The sequence below is a fragment of the Cuculus canorus genome, chromosome 13, assembly GCF_017976375.1.
Source record: "Cuculus canorus isolate bCucCan1 chromosome 13, bCucCan1.pri, whole genome shotgun sequence".
Taxonomy (NCBI): domain Eukaryota; kingdom Metazoa; phylum Chordata; class Aves; order Cuculiformes; family Cuculidae; genus Cuculus; species Cuculus canorus.
Window position 1 is genome coordinate 5,984,742 of NC_071413.1, and position 15,355 is coordinate 6,000,096.

At 40.2% G+C, this 15,355-nt stretch overlaps 1 protein-coding gene across 3 annotated transcripts in view; it reads left to right on the plus strand.

Annotated features, from left to right (window-relative positions):
• Positions 1-15,355, plus strand: part of CA5A (carbonic anhydrase 5A) — a 43,178-nt gene that overhangs the window by 12,483 nt on the left and 15,340 nt on the right. For 2 of the 3 annotated variants that reach the window (XM_009563185.2, XM_054079198.1), the window contains exons 3-7: positions 916-1,034; positions 2,533-2,628; positions 2,799-2,861; positions 4,658-4,813; positions 6,830-7,591. In XM_009563185.2, the coding sequence (XP_009561480.2) occupies positions 916-1,034; positions 2,533-2,628; positions 2,799-2,861; positions 4,658-4,813; positions 6,830-7,009 (614 nt within the window). In that variant the 3' untranslated portion in view covers positions 7,010-7,591. Of the gene's footprint in view, positions 1-915; positions 1,035-2,532; positions 2,629-2,798; positions 2,862-4,657; positions 4,814-6,829; positions 7,592-13,951; positions 14,140-15,355 lie in introns of those variants that run through there. The other variant, XR_008452152.1, reaches the window with a different exon arrangement.

The following is a 15,355-nucleotide window of genomic DNA, read 5'->3' on the forward strand; positions in this document are numbered from 1 at the left end:
TAGCAAGAAGACTTGGCAGGATGTTCCTGGTTCAGTTAGGAGGAAATGAGTAAAACCTAACAGTAGGTAGAGAACTAGGCATAGGCTTTTTCATTCATACATTTGTACAATGATGAGAGGCCTGAAATCGAGAGAGCAGACTTATGGTTTATCTTTATTCATGGCTAAAAAGTGCATTAGAGATCCTAAAAACTCAGAGTCTTGTCCATAGGCAGACTGTAGTTTTAGATGCTTGTGAAGCGTAGCTTGAACAGGGCACAATATTAGCGTATTTCTGTTTGTGCAGGAAGTGTTTCAACATTGCTTAGGCAGTCTCAAAGCTGCGTGGAAGCAGAATAGTGTGCCTGTAACTTGAAACAAGCAGATCTGAACATTTGACACAATATACTGATTTTTCTGGTGAAACTGGATTTTTGAAGTCTTGTATTGCCATGGGGAATTTCAGTATTTTTCTCAGATATTGAGGCTTCATGGGGATGTCATTTAATAGATGTATTCGTCACTTTGTCATCATCCGTGTTTCTTCTGGTAAGGCAGTTCTCATATACCTACTCAAAGAGGAGAGTATAGAACATAACATGTAATCACCATGACTCTGCCAAACTTGATGTGAATTGGAAAACAAATTCCCTAGAGGGGAGATGGATGAGGACACTCTTTAACTTATCTTCGATTTGATATAGTTGATTCAGACTGCAGGGGAAAATGGCAATGTGTTTGCTTGTACAATTTGGTGACCGCAAACTAAATTGCAAAAGTGGCCAAGCAATCCGAAATTGTTCCAGTTAAGGTGGTTGCTCCACCTGATTTTTTTTTTCCTGGCCAAATTTATTTGAAGGAGGATCTCACTGTGTTATTTGTCTGGATAATTCTAAATCATATTTATTAATGTGTGCATCTTGTTTTCTTTTCTAGTAATCGTTGGAGGTCCTTTGGAAAACCAATACAGGCTAAAGCAGTTCCACTTCCACTGGGGAGCTATAAACGAGTGGGGTTCAGAGCACACGGTTGACAGTAAATTTTACCCAGCAGAGGTATGGGATAAAATGCTGAACAATGCAGGTACTTTTGGGACTAGCAGCTGGGTCTCGGGCTGCGTGTGGCTGTACTGCAGCTTACAAGCCAATGGCAGACAATGAAGTATCATTGCTATTCCAGCTCTGTCCAGCTGAAGTGGCACAACTCTGCTTGTCTTTCTTCCTTTTAAAGGGGAAAATGAGTGGACAAAGCAGAGTGAGGGCACACAGTCAGGTCTTTGTGTACTCTCAGGTCCCAGCTAAAGTGGTGCAGATCAGGTGGACAACAAATATTGAGGTAAATGTGCAAGCTCAGATCTCAATTAAAATCTAAGTGCTTTATCTCTGAGCTGCAGTAATTTAAAGGCTCACATGAGATGTACAATCTCTTTTCTTGGGAGTATGGTGAATGCACTGCATCTCAGCTGCTGTCTCTAGCGGACCTCCAAATCTCCCAGTCATTACTGCTTTAACGTTGCTTTGTTCATTATTACTAAACACTTGCAGAGAAACAAAGGACAAGCTTTTAAAGAGGAAATGGAAGATTATTTAATTCTCACACCCATATCTTTAACTCCAGAAGCATTGTCCTGCTTCCCCTGTATGCAATAACTGTCTTGTGTATGTGATGCCAGAACCTTGGCTAAGATTAGAAAATTAATTCCGGGTATAAGCATTTTTTTATTTCTTAAAGTCATTAGAATAATGTACAGCAGAGCCCTATGGTAATGTAGTGGTTATTGTGATCACTTTATTTTCTGTTTTCAACTCTTAAGCAATTATTAGAGTAGCAAAACTTTTGTGATTAAGCACTGAGGCAGAAAGATACAATAAAAAGGATATAGCCAAGGGGGAAAAATACAGATTGGGTTGCTCAGAAAGGAAAGTATGACAGGTATAAACATAGTTATATGCCAAAGATGGAGATTTTGAAAAAATATTATTGCTTATTTTTGAGAAAATGTTTGTCCTGTTAATGTGTTCATAATGATGCCTGTCAGCTCGGCAAGATATTTATTAACAGCAAGACTGTATGACTAAGTTTTGGGACTGGTGTTGGCTGTCTATTTAATACACAAAACCTCTCTATGGAGTGTTTGTATTGAACTGTAAGCAATGTAGAGGAAGCTTATGTTATGTGCAGGAGAATGTTCCTTAGTGGAATAGCATCCTCAATTCCTCCTGTTAAAAGGTGGAAGAATCCTTCAGTTCCAGGTACACTAAGCTTTTTTTGTGCCTTTAACTAGCATTCCTGTTATCAATCTCTTTCATATATATAAAATGCAGTTTATGGTTCTTTTGCTATTGTTTAAAAAAAGGGGGGAAGGAAAAAAGGAAGTACCCTTAATTTCCAGTAACATTTTGGTCCTCATTTTTGTAGTGTGTGATTTGAGATGGGTCACTTCAGTGTCTCAAATTTACAATGACCAAGTGTTGCAAAGTTCAAAAGTCAGTTTTTTTGATAACATTGCTGTGCTCTGTGCACGTGTTGATTTCTCATTCATTTATATTTCAGTTGCATTTAGTGCACTGGAATGCTGTTGTGTACCCAACTTTTGAAGAGGCTGTAATGGAAGGTGACGGCTTGGCTGTCATTGGAGTGTTTTTAAAGGTAATTTCTCTTTGTGTTATAAGCTGTGATGATGCCTTTGTATTTTCATTTTGTTAAAACTGATTTAGGACAAAATACCTCTAGATTGTTGTTTTCCAGAAATACTGATTAAGGTAGATCTGTAGAATGTCAGCTTAATGGTTCTCTTAACTCCTACCTGTCTTCTGCAGCTGGGAGCACATCATGAAGGGCTGCAGGCAGTGGTTGATGCCTTGCCAGCAGTTAAACACAAGGTAAGTATTTTTAAGTGTTTTGCAAGTTATGACTCAGTGTAGCTAATGCAGTCGTTCGACATAAAGAATACTTTGAGAATACCAGAACACTGATAAAAGCTTTCTTCCTTAAATGTCAGGGGCCTGATTGACACCTTGGATAAATTGTTGGTTACACTTGAGGGGAGCTAAGAATTAAGGAATAATTCTATACTTCAAGCTTTCCAAAGCTTGTGATTTAAGAAATTATGCTCTTGTTTAGAAAGTTATGAAAGTGTTTAATGCTTGCCCTCACTTGCCCTTCTTCTATGAAAACAATTGCCACTGGATTATTTTCTGATATTATTTACTGGAAGGAGTTTTCTGTTCTGTGTAAAGTGGTAGTTTATTTCTTGTGGCATTAAGGATTCCTGATGTTTGTGAGATCTTTGAGGAGGAGGCTATTCTGTGCCTTTTTTCAACATTGTAAATTTTCTACTGGGGAAATCCGAGCTGATTTCTGACACTTCTGCCACTGGAGGGAGTGCTGCCTCTCTGATAGTGCTCAGAAGCAGCTCATGATATTCCAAGTGTCCGTTCCTTTTTAAAAGTACAAATAAAAAATACTTACCAAGAATTTTGCTAGCTTGTAAGCACATCCAGTTGAAGTCCCTGTGCTGTTATTTATCGCAGTAAGGATTTTTAAATCCAAATAAAAAGTGTTTATGGCAGAGCAGTGAAAACTCTGCCAGATAAATGCCAAACAATTCAGATCAGTGAAAAATTAGACCTACAGAAATCTGTAAATATACAATTATTATGAGAACGTAATGTTTTACAGCTCATGAATTTTGAAGAAACTAAAGTCAAGATGTTTAAAAAGTCATATAAAACATTAGGCTTATCAAGCTGCATGTGGGCTGCTCTGAAAGAGATCTCATTTCCAAAGGGTGTCAGTCACCCAGCATCCCATCAGCACTCCATTTAAAATGTTTGAAAACTTTTGTTGCCTTGCCAGCATTATCACTGACTTAAACACCAAACCAAGAGAAAGATCGCCCTGGTGAGGAGGAGGAAGGACAAAGAATACCCATTCTGATGTCCTTTCACCTTCTTCTCTCACATGATCCCATCTAGGATCTCTTGTCCAGCTCCCTGGTTTTGAAAAAAATGTAACATCTGTCATTCTCGGTGGGGAACCGATAAAGCCTGTCTGAGGGAAAACAGGATGTTCTTTATCTGCATTGCCAGTATCTCCTGGAAGTACCCCCAGCAGTAAAACATTTGTGTAGGAACGGGCTCTGAAGCTCCTACGTGCTGTCTGGTATCTCGCTTGTGGGAGTGCACATTCTGGAAGCACAAATACTTGATGTGATTTAAGTAAAATTTTAGTCATCTTCCCTCTCCCCACTGCCTAAAATCACTATTGTTTGCAGTCTATCTGTCAGAATTCCTCGAACTTACTCTACCACTTATTCTTTTTTTTTCCTGTTTGCTTCTAGCTTCTGCAAAGACATAGCCAGTTGTTCCCTAGCACCCCTTGTTTGTTCTGCACTGAATTCCTAATGCTTGTGGGGACAAGAGAAATATTTCAGTTTTGTCTGCTCACTGGCTGCCTCTCCTGTGTTTAACCCAGCTTACCAATTTTCTACAAGTTTGGGGGTTTTTTTAATTATCATTTTCTGTAGATCATTATTGATATTCGAAATACCTAATTTTGCATAGGCATATGGAATACATATAGTATCTAATCACATTGTTAAAATTGTTTTAAAGCTATCATTTTGGGTTTTTTTTCCAAATACAGTTTTTAAAAATAAATTCTTTCTGATATTTAGGACACTGTTATCGAGTTTGATGTCTTTGATCCCTCCTGTTTGCTACCTTCATGCCCTGATTATTGGACTTACGCGGGCTCTTTGACTACTCCTCCGCTTACCGAATCAGTCACATGGATTATTAAGAAGCAGCCAATAGAGGTTGATGAGAATCAGGTAAATCTTATGCATGCATTTCAAATAGTATGATGCCTCTTTGCCTGCTGCCGTGAAGGGAAAGATGCACAGAAGTAATTGCTTACTGGTACCAGTATTCACAGAGAACATTGGCTGCATCAGTATTTGGGGAGGTATCTTGACATTAACAACAGCTAATACTGAAAGAACCGAGACCTCTTCAGGAAACAGTTAAAGATGCTTCTCCAGCTCTGTGATAGAGTTTTATCTTGATCTGTAGTAAACAATGCCTTCTGCTGGAAGCTGCCCCTTGAAAACTACTCAGGTTATTTATTGCAACACTACATAATTTTGCTGCAGCCCTGTTTTGAGGTGGGGAGGGAGGGGAAGGGGCAGGTTTAGTGAAATTCCAAACTCTGACCTTTTGTGCATAGTTTTGATAGCCACGTGCATTTGCACGCAGACCTTGCAGAGGCTGCAATGGCTCAGCCTCTGTTTTTCCCTTGAGAGGACTCTGAAGGTACAGAAGGGGTGGTGAGTGGCTTCGAGTCCTTCACATGCCATTCTGATGATGAGAGACAGTGAGTTCTCGCTGGGTCTTCTCCTTTGCCACTGTAGGCGTATTTACTCTGTATCCGACTGTACTGTCCTTGAATTCCTTTTTTTATTCTCTTTAAAAAGAACAAACAAAAAACTGTTTTAGCAAATGTTTGTATCACAGAAGTTATTTCAAGTGGAGGAGTTTGTGGTCAATAGCCTGTTCTGATGCCTGTCCTAACTTGTCACCATATGCCCTCTGCTGCTTTTAATTTTAGTTCTTCGTGTTTCAATGTGATATTATTCCTTGGTGGACTTAGGGACAAGTAGCAAACGGCCAGAAGGAGGATTTTTAGGAATTGTACTGCGACTGTATGTTTTGTTGGGAGAGTAGAGAGAACTGAATGCTTAGTGTATCGTTCTGCTTTTCAGTTGAAACCTTTTTTTCCCCATTCCCCTTTGGCTCTTCTTCACTCTCATTCTTTTATGGCATAGAAAGGTTCATAGTTTACTTAACGTTGTCATGGCCTTATGAGCATTGAAAGCTGATCTGCTGCATACTTAATCCCCAGCTATAAACCTCTGAGAGCAACAACTTCGTAGATGGTTGGTTGTTGAGGTTCCTCCCTTTCTGGGTGCCAGCAAATGCATGACAGTATAAGATAACCATTCAGTTCTGGAGTCCTTGGCACCAGAAGGATATGGATCTGTTAGAGCGAGTCCAGAGGAGGCCATGAAGATGATTAGAGGCCTGGAGCCCTGTCCATGGAAGGACAGGCTGCAAGAGTTGGGATTGTTCAGCTTGGAGAAGAGAAGGCACCAGGGAGACCTTACAGCGACCTTCCAGTACTGAAAGGAGGCCCACAGGAAAGCTGGGGAAGGCACTTTATATCAGGGAGAGCAGGGATATAGGATGAGGGGTAACGATTTTAAGCTGAAAGAGGGGAGATTTAGATTAGATATTAGGAAGAAAAGCTTTCCTGTGAGGGTGGTGAGACACTGGCACAGGTTGTCCAGAGAAGTCATGGATGCTCCATCCCTGGAGGTGTTCAAGGTCAGGCTGGACAAAGCTTTGAGCAACGTGATCCAGTGGGAGGTGTCCCTGCCCATGGCACAGGGCTCGGAGCTGGATGATCTGTAAGGTCACTTCCAACCCAAACCATTCTATGATTCTACAATTAAGTGTTTCACTGAAAACTGAGGTTTATTTAAAGATGGCACATGTTCTAGTATTTGAATGGAAATCGATTGCATCTTGGACACGCCACATTTGAGTTTTAGCTTGACTAAAGACTGCAGATGAGTGACAGTTAATCATCTGCATTTATATGGATAATGGCATAATCTTTACCAGAGAGTGACAAAGAAGTGCCAGAAGTTTGTGCTAAAATTTCTCAGGATGCATAGTACCTTTGGTGTTTTTTGGTTTTTTTTTCAAGCACAAATGATTGTGTTTTGTCTTGAACTCACAGTTCTTCAGTTAGTAAAGTCACAAAATTGGACATTTCTCATTCTCAGCTGGAGGCATTTCGGATGCTGCTCTTTACTTCAGATGGCGAAGAAGAAAAGAGAATGGTAGACAACTTTCGCCCTCTTCAGCCGTTAATGAATCGAACCGTCCGTTCATCCTTCCAAAGCAGGCATCTCTTGAATACTGAAGTACAACCCAAGGACCATGCTGAGCAGATCAGGCCGTAGATGGCCAATGAAACGTCAGTCCAGACTGCGCATATCTGGCGTTAATTTTGAATTATTTTTCCTTTTCCTGCAGTGTGTGTTTGCTGTACAGTTTCACAGCCAGCCAGTTTCACCATTTCAGTTTTAAGTCCCATTTAACCTTCAGTAGAGAAGCTGCGGATTTTTTTAGTGTTGCTTTTACAAAGAAGTAAATAATATTAACCCTTAACACGACAGTGAAAGGAAAAATAACAGCAGGAGATATTTTTTTCTGACTCTCTTCTGAATCTTTCTGTGTCTTTTCAAATGCTCTTTCGGTGTCTTGCATGAATTAATAATCCCAACTGAAAACATGTGAGCAAGCAGGAAGTCTGAAAAAGTGAAAAGTATTAAAATCGGTCAGGTCTTTTTTGTGGATGTGTTTCAGAGGTTTGGGAAGAGAACTGGCTTCTCTTGCTCACATATACAGAGACATTTTATCTTCTTCCTTTTTTTCCTTGGTGCTTAGGATGACAAGAGGAGATGGGAAAAAATGATTTATAGAATCTAACCTGTTTACATTCCACTAACTGCATGATCTGTGTGTGATATGGATGCCACAGAATGTCCACTCTGTCTGCGCCACAAGCCAGAAGGCTTTTTCTACAAACATAGAAGCTTTTGGCTTTGGCAGTTCTTACTTTTCTGTATTAATAATGTGTAAGGAGAGGACAGCAGAAGAGAATGCACCAGTATCTCAAGACTGTCAGGAACAGCAAATCAGGCAAAAATGTCCAGTTGTTGGTCACGTCAAAGGAAAGCAAAACTAGATAAGCTGTAGCTGACCCTCCCAATGAGATTTTCGGGGAAAAAATTCTGAAATCTGATCCAGTGCTAGAAGAGTATGGACCAAATGCGGCATTCAGATATGTGAAAGACTTTTTTTCTGTAACTCACAGAGCACCAGTGCACTCTCTTCAAAGTTTTGTCTTAAGATGTACTTTCTTACAAGAAGACTTCTCTAGCTTTGGGTCAGCTGGGGACCAGATTGTATTTATAGCACCTTACAGTAACAAAGTTTGGCGGTGGTTGCAATTTATTTGTGTGGACCAGACAAAATTGTTGTGTAAGCTGCCAGCTGCGGAGCCTTATCCTAGAGTTACGGTCCAATTCCCACAAGTATTATCTACCTCTGAAGCATGCTACTGCTAGCCATAATTTTCTCTCATGCACCTTTCTCACTGTCTTTTTATACATCACTGTACTTTAAGTGTGCCTATGCATGAAGTTAATGTGCCGAATGTATGGTCAGATTTTTTGATGAGGAGCAGGTCTGTAAACTCATTATGTGATCTTGATTGACTGTATTTGAGGAGTCTTGGAGGAAAGATGTTTTGGTCTGCTTCAGCCAGTAAGCAAAGTCACTGGTTGCTGGTGTGGTTCGGCCCAAGTGATGCCAGAACGGTAGCTTGTTAATGCTAAATTCAGAACTTTGGGATTAATACTTTCTTTTACAGTCCAAATTTTCAGTTTAAAAGCACTTTACCACTCTTTAGTGAACCCTGATGATTTTAAGGCTTTTGAATATTCTTCTGTAACCACTTAAGTGCCTCGGTCTTGCCTTTGCTTCCTTTGTAGCTCTACCTCAGGCTATTCTGTTGCAACAGTTGTGCCTTTCTCCCATGGCAATTTGAAGTGTGGCCACTTAACCTTCGAGTGACTCTACATGGTAAATGTAAGAAAATCTCTCCTCTGTCCCAGTGTAGTACAATGATTTGTACTGTGTGGTATGTTCAACATGGCAGTATATTCAGTTTCCTTACCTCTCTTAAGCCCTTCCTGCTTGGTTGAACCCTACCATCTTGGCTGAACTCTGTAGAACTATACCAGCTTAATTAAACTATACCATCTCAATCAAATTGAACTGTGTTTGGCATCATCAGACAGACTTTTTACTGCATTCCTTATCTGCAGAATCACATCAGTGATAATTTTGCCAGAGAATGAAGAGATCCAAAATAATTTTGGTAGGGACATCTACAGTTCTGGCCATAGGAAAAGAATTCTTTTACTTTCTACCTGTGCGTACTTTTATCTAATAATTTAATTTTATGTTTTCAGTTGATCTAGTAATTGTTAAGCTTGAGAGTTTCGTTCAGTGGTGTTCTTGCAACCACTTTTCTGCGGAGGATCCTGCAAAAAGATGGCAGTGATTCCGAACTGGCACATATCTTACTGATCTTTCAGATTTTTGCTACTCATTATTAGCAGTTAGGAAAAACTGTAATATAGTCATCTCAATGTTGCCTTTACGTTTCAAAGTACAGGTGACGGAGTTAGCTATAGGTAGCCTCCCTGCATAATAAACATATTTAAAATTACTACTGCCTTATTAATACTGAGTAGGGTACTGTACAGAAAACTGAAACAGGCTCTGTCAGATCAGTGAAAAGACACCCATTTGCTTTATTGATGGAGAAAAACTGTTGGGAGCATAAAGGGAACCGCCTGTTTAATTTGGATTAGTTGGAATTGCCAGCTAAAAACGTACATGAAAATTTACTGTGCTTAAAGTTGCAAGTTAGGACAGCATCTCTGAATTAGTATATAATCTCTTATGTAAAAGGCAGTGTTTTCTTTGGGCTATCAGCTTAAGTTCTTAAAACCAAGCAAACCATCTGTCCCATCATATATGAATGGGTCTTTTAAAAAGCTTCATGCAATTGCTGTTAAAGTTTCTTTTAGTTGCCTGGATAATGATCACCAAGCTTTTGTGTACCTGTCATCCACTGAGGCTTTTTTCGCTGGATAATAGAGCTGTCCTAGCATATGCAAATAGAGAACACGCATTTTCTTCTTCTTAGGGAACTGCTGTGGTGTATGTGTTTAATCTTTGGATGTTTCATAATGCCATAGCATGCTTATGCCCAATTAAGTTCTCATGTGTTAGGTTTGGTCCACTGAACCAATTTTCTTCATGTTTGTGTGAATCTCAAATTTTAACCCTCTCACCACCGTGCATCTATCAGAGATGATGTTACATGTTCTGTTTTCAGTAGTCTATTTAAAATTCTCATAGAGGTTTACTTGTTAGAAGTATTGTGATGGAAGTTTTGCAAGAGAATAAATGTATTATTCAGTCCTGGCGTTAGTAAGCTATACTCTGTACATATTTAGATAAAATCGCATCTAACTATATTGACATAAAATGAATTAAATTCAGTTTCAGCATTGATACTTTCAAGTATGTGGAAACAGGGTTGACAGAAAAAGTTAACGTTGCTGTGCTACAAAAATAAGCTTTACAGGGATTTTCTGTTACAGTTCTTTTGCTGTTTTTTGAGTCTTGCATTTACATATTGGTCTTTTATCTGGTTAAGGTAGACAGTATCTCAGTTGCAGGGTGGATTGTTGAAATGAGGAGGCTAGAAATGAACAGGAAGGCTTTGGGGGTTGGAATTGTGTGGGTTTGTTTTTGGTTTTTTTTTAACTTTGACATTACAGTGACTGTCTTTGCCTTGCAAAAACTACAATCAAGAAAAATAATTCTGTCTACCTGCACGTGTATGTAAATCAGGATAATTCTGTGGCCTTATTCTCTCAGTTGTGTGGGTAGAAAAGCAGTTTGTTGGACTCAAGCTAATATTTGTAATGATTTTGCACAACTAAGTTAAATGCTGTTTGAAAGGTGTCTGTGTAGGAATCTTTAGGCTCTTCTGGATGGTACAATACAAAAGGTCAAAGCACACATTTGTCCCTGTGTAGTAGACACTTCCGTTACTTGATACTGTACTGAAAGGTGTTCCTGTGGCAATGAGTACCAGGAATTAGACTGTCATAGAAATAATTTTGAGGACGGATTATTTTAAAGGGAGTAGAAGGGTTTTTGACCATAGATCTGCATCGTGTTGGTCTGACTTCCAAGTGCTTTTTAGTATTTTGGTTAGATATTGCTTTTATCAGAGGTCTCGTTCTTGGTGACTTCTTGGTTGGAACGACTTCATTTGGTAATTGAATGTTTGATCCATGTTCCTACATTCCAGAATTTTCACACCAGTGCAGTTCAGGTGTACACCACCACGTAGAGCTGACCGGTCGGTTGTCCTGCGTGGTCGTGAATGGCTTGCATTGGTATTTTTACTCCAAGTCTGACAGGAGTGCATCTTTTGGCTTTGAAATCTATAGAAATGGAGACTGCTTTGATCTCGTGATAACCTAGGTTTTAGAGCACTGGAATTCTACACTGCTTACTTATGAGGAAGGGTCCCTTTTCCTGCTCAGCTTACAGTTAATAGTATTTGTTTTAAAATTTGAATGTCTTGATTCTGTATTTCTCGACACACTTTTGCTCTTTTCTTTGTGCACTTTGTTTATGTGGCAATTATACTGTGTATTTTAATGTATGTTATCTGCCTAATCATAATTTACTGAAATAATCGCCTTTGCGCACAACACATGTAACAGGGAATGCCTTTTGTTCTTGTAGGATATAGGCCTTTTCCCTCATTTTTTTAACCTGATGTAGAGAAACTTCTAGCTGCTGTATTTTTAAACTGTTAAATTAGTGTGCAACTATGCAATAAAGAAACACAGAGAAACCTGTGTCTGTATCTCATGGTGTAACTAAACTCTCCAAGTTGAAACATAGATTTTTCTATCTAGAAAATAATACAGTTCCTCCTTGAGAATGAACGAGTTCATCGAGTGGAGTCTAATTAGATGTGAGACATTCTGTGATACTGAAAAACTATGAAAGACTCTGCTGAACTGTATTATAATTGGAATGAAAGAACAATGACCTCTCTGTTGCCTCTGTACTGATGGAAGGACATCTAATGATTTGTTATCCTCAGCTAGATGCAACAGGCGGTATAAAGTAAGATTCCAAATTTTGAGGATTGTTGCTAAACTACTTCATTTGGCACTGATCATGCAGCTCAATCTGTCTCCTGAGCTCCGTTTTCCATTGTGGAACTGGTCTTCATAAAACTGAGCATTGATCTGCATTGATCTGAATGTGGGGTAACTCTCAGGCGTTTCACATTTTAGTGGTTATGGCTCCACGAATCTTTTCAAATAACCCCCCCAAAAAAAAACTTTGAGTAAAATAAATTACTTTTATCAATAAAAATTTGCTAATCAGGTGAAAGAAGCATTACTTTCTCAGTCTCGTTGCTTAGCCATGCTTACAGTCTACGAATCAGATAGCTACGTTATGCTTAGCTGATTTCATTCAAACAAGTTTCCATTTCTTTTGATGGGAAAAGTAGGACATTATGTTCCTGGTTAAGGAATTTGCCCCAAAAATGACCGTAGGCAATTCTTTTATATATAAAAGCTTCCCAAACCGTGCTATTTGGTGCACTTTGTGGTAGGCAAGACATTTCAGCATGAGGAAAGAACGGCATGGGTTAAGAGTGGGGCCAGCTCCACTATTATTACTATTCAAGGGTTCTAGAAGCCACTACCACGTCCATTTACCCAACAAAAAAAAAAGCTTATAAGCTCTTGTATTAGTATAGGTGAGATATTCGCTAAAGAAATAGATTATTTGGTTCCAACAGGCTGTCTTATTTTGATCAAGGCGGCTTTCCTGATAAATGGTTAAGAACATACACATTACTTCTAACAAATGGCCAATTTACTTCTGATATTGGTAATTATTTGTCTTTCTGACAAATAATTCTTTCTATCTGTCTTTTTGATGTGACAAACGCGAAGTGCCTGAGTATTAGCATATGGAGAACTGATTGTATAATCAAATAGTCTTCAAAGATTCTTGCGGAATAACTTGGGGGCCTGAAGAGAGTTAATGTTCATGGTCAGAACTGATAATAATACTTAGCATTTGTGAAGTGCTTTGAAGATACACAGCATTATATGAACACACCCTAACACCACGACTGCAAAGCAGGTATTTTCTCAGCAATACAAATGGACAAACAGATGCAGAATTAACTCAGACTGATTAATATGCGAATAAGTCAAATATGTGGTTGACTTTAAATAGGCAGTTCAATGACTGCTATTCCACTGCTTCTTGATCCCAGGGTTTCTGAATGGAAATGGTGTCAAAACTGAAACTGGAGTCAGCAAATTCTTAGCTGTTAGTCCATTAAAAAATTCCTGTTTGGAAGAATTGGGTGCAGAGAGAAAAAGATAGCTTGGTCCCATTTTTTTTGAAAGTTAATGGAATTTTCTGTGAATTAGGTTGATATTGGGTGTAAAATGCTAGTCATTGAGCTGGTAGTTTATTTGCCTTAAGGTAAGAACTTAGTCTGGAGTACTGCTGAAGGAAATTCATTGATGAATTATATTGATCATGCAATTGTACAACTGAGTCTGAGCATTCATCTAAAAATATATGAAGCATACATCGTATTTCATTTCTAGTCCTGTCTGCCGGATCCCAATGTAACGAGGCCAGCGAAGAGACAATCCCCTATGTTGTAGGTACCTGTGTTTTTCTGATTTTATGGTCCTGTGATCATTTTGCCTAGCGCAGAGTATGAAATAGAGAAACAAGTAAACGTTGGTAAATCTCTCTGAGAAATAATTGGTTTGGATTACAGCTATATAACCTCTGTGATGGGGCTGATGTTAACTTAGAAAGCTAAAGGAAGGCTTTGGAGCTTCAGGAAAACTGTGTGATAAATATGTTTTGCTGTTTATTTTTAATTAATATTCGTAGTCTTTGCAGTCATTTCAGGACCTCATTTCTCTCTGGAAACCAGAAAAACGTGCAAAAGTAATTTTTGTTTAATCTTTCTTCCCAAATTTGGATGCTTATATAAATCAAGAAACCATGAACAGCTTTTTCAGCCTCTGGGCTGTGGTGTCTGACGGCCACTGGGTGTCAGGTTCTGATCAGCACTTCTGAATCAGGGGCTGCTCAGGATTCCTGTAATGGCTGGAAGTGCTCATGATGCCAGTTACCAGTGTGAGGGCCCTGAAAATGTTCTAAAATGTTATTCCTTTCCCCAGAATGCAGATCTCGCGTTTCTCTGAGATACCTTACAGACTTGTTCTCCTGCCGGTACTGAAGCGTGTTTGAACCTTGCAAGGAGGAGGATGGTCCCAGAAGGATGGACGCTGACCTTGGGTCTCGGAGCTTGGGCAAGACTTCTTGTGCGATACCAGCTAGCTGCTTGCTGAGAAACAGCTCCTCGAAGGTACCACTTCCACCTCTCAATGGGAACGGTTGTTGGTGAGAATCAGGGCTTCCAGGCTTTTGTCTCTGAGCTCATCCTACCAGGATGAGAGAATCTGAATTTCCTAAAGAATTGTTTTCTTAAGCACTGTTGTGAAGTATCTGAGTAAGTCTCTTTGGATGCAAAACCGGCATCGAGGCAGTGCAATAGAATTTGCTTGTTTTGCCTGTAGGCTTGCCAGGTTGGTGATTTGTTATTATTTTGGTTTTTGCAAACGTGTATTTTTGGTGATCCTGGTGTCCAAAATGACAGGCAGATATCTGCAATGCCTCTGCAGAAGCGCAGGCGATGCAGCAACGGGGCCTTGGCCTGTGCTGGTGTGAGTGGTTTAGTAGTGCACAGGTATGGTTGGACTCAATCTCAAAGGTCTTTTCCAACCAAACAATTCTATGAATGTGTCAAACAGAAGAGTATGGTAAGTGCATTTAAATCGGATGAAGCTGGGGGAACTGGGAGTGGCAGGTTTTGCAGAACGTAGGTTTACACCCATGGGTTTGTTCCTCCAGTTTGGGCAGGAGAATGAATGGTGACAAACTCCCCTCATGGCAGCTGGCAGTGCGGACCCCCCCTGTACTCCAGGTCTAGGGTTAGGGGCTGCTTTGGTTCCTCTGTTCCCCCTTGTTGGTCTCTTTGGGGTGCAGGAAACACGCACATAGAGACTTGTTCTCCTCCAGTCTGGGCAGGAGAATGAATGGTGACAAACTCTCTTTGTGGCAGCTGATAGCAAGGAGCCCCCCTGCGCCCCAGGGCCGGCACTGGGGGCTACCTTGGTCCCTCTCGTTACCCTGCTTTGGTCTTTCTGTTCTCCTGTGCACACACACACTCTTGGGCAGACATTTGGGGCTGCTTTGGTCCCTCTGTTCCCCCTTCTTGGTCTCTTTGGGGTGCAGGAAAGATGGTAACTTTACACATACACACGCACACACTCCTGAACCCAGGGCTGGGGTTGGGGGCTGCTTTCATCGCTCCGTTGCCCCTCTTTGGTCTCTTTGGGTAGGTTTAGACACACACACACACTCAAGGCCGGCTTTGGATGCTGCTTTGGTCCCTACGTTCCTACTTCGTGGTCTCTTCAGGGTGCAGGAAAGATGTTACGTTTGCACACACAGACTCCTGCACCCCGGGGCAGACACTGGGGGTGCTCTGATTCCTCCATTCCCTCTCTTTGGGGTGCAGG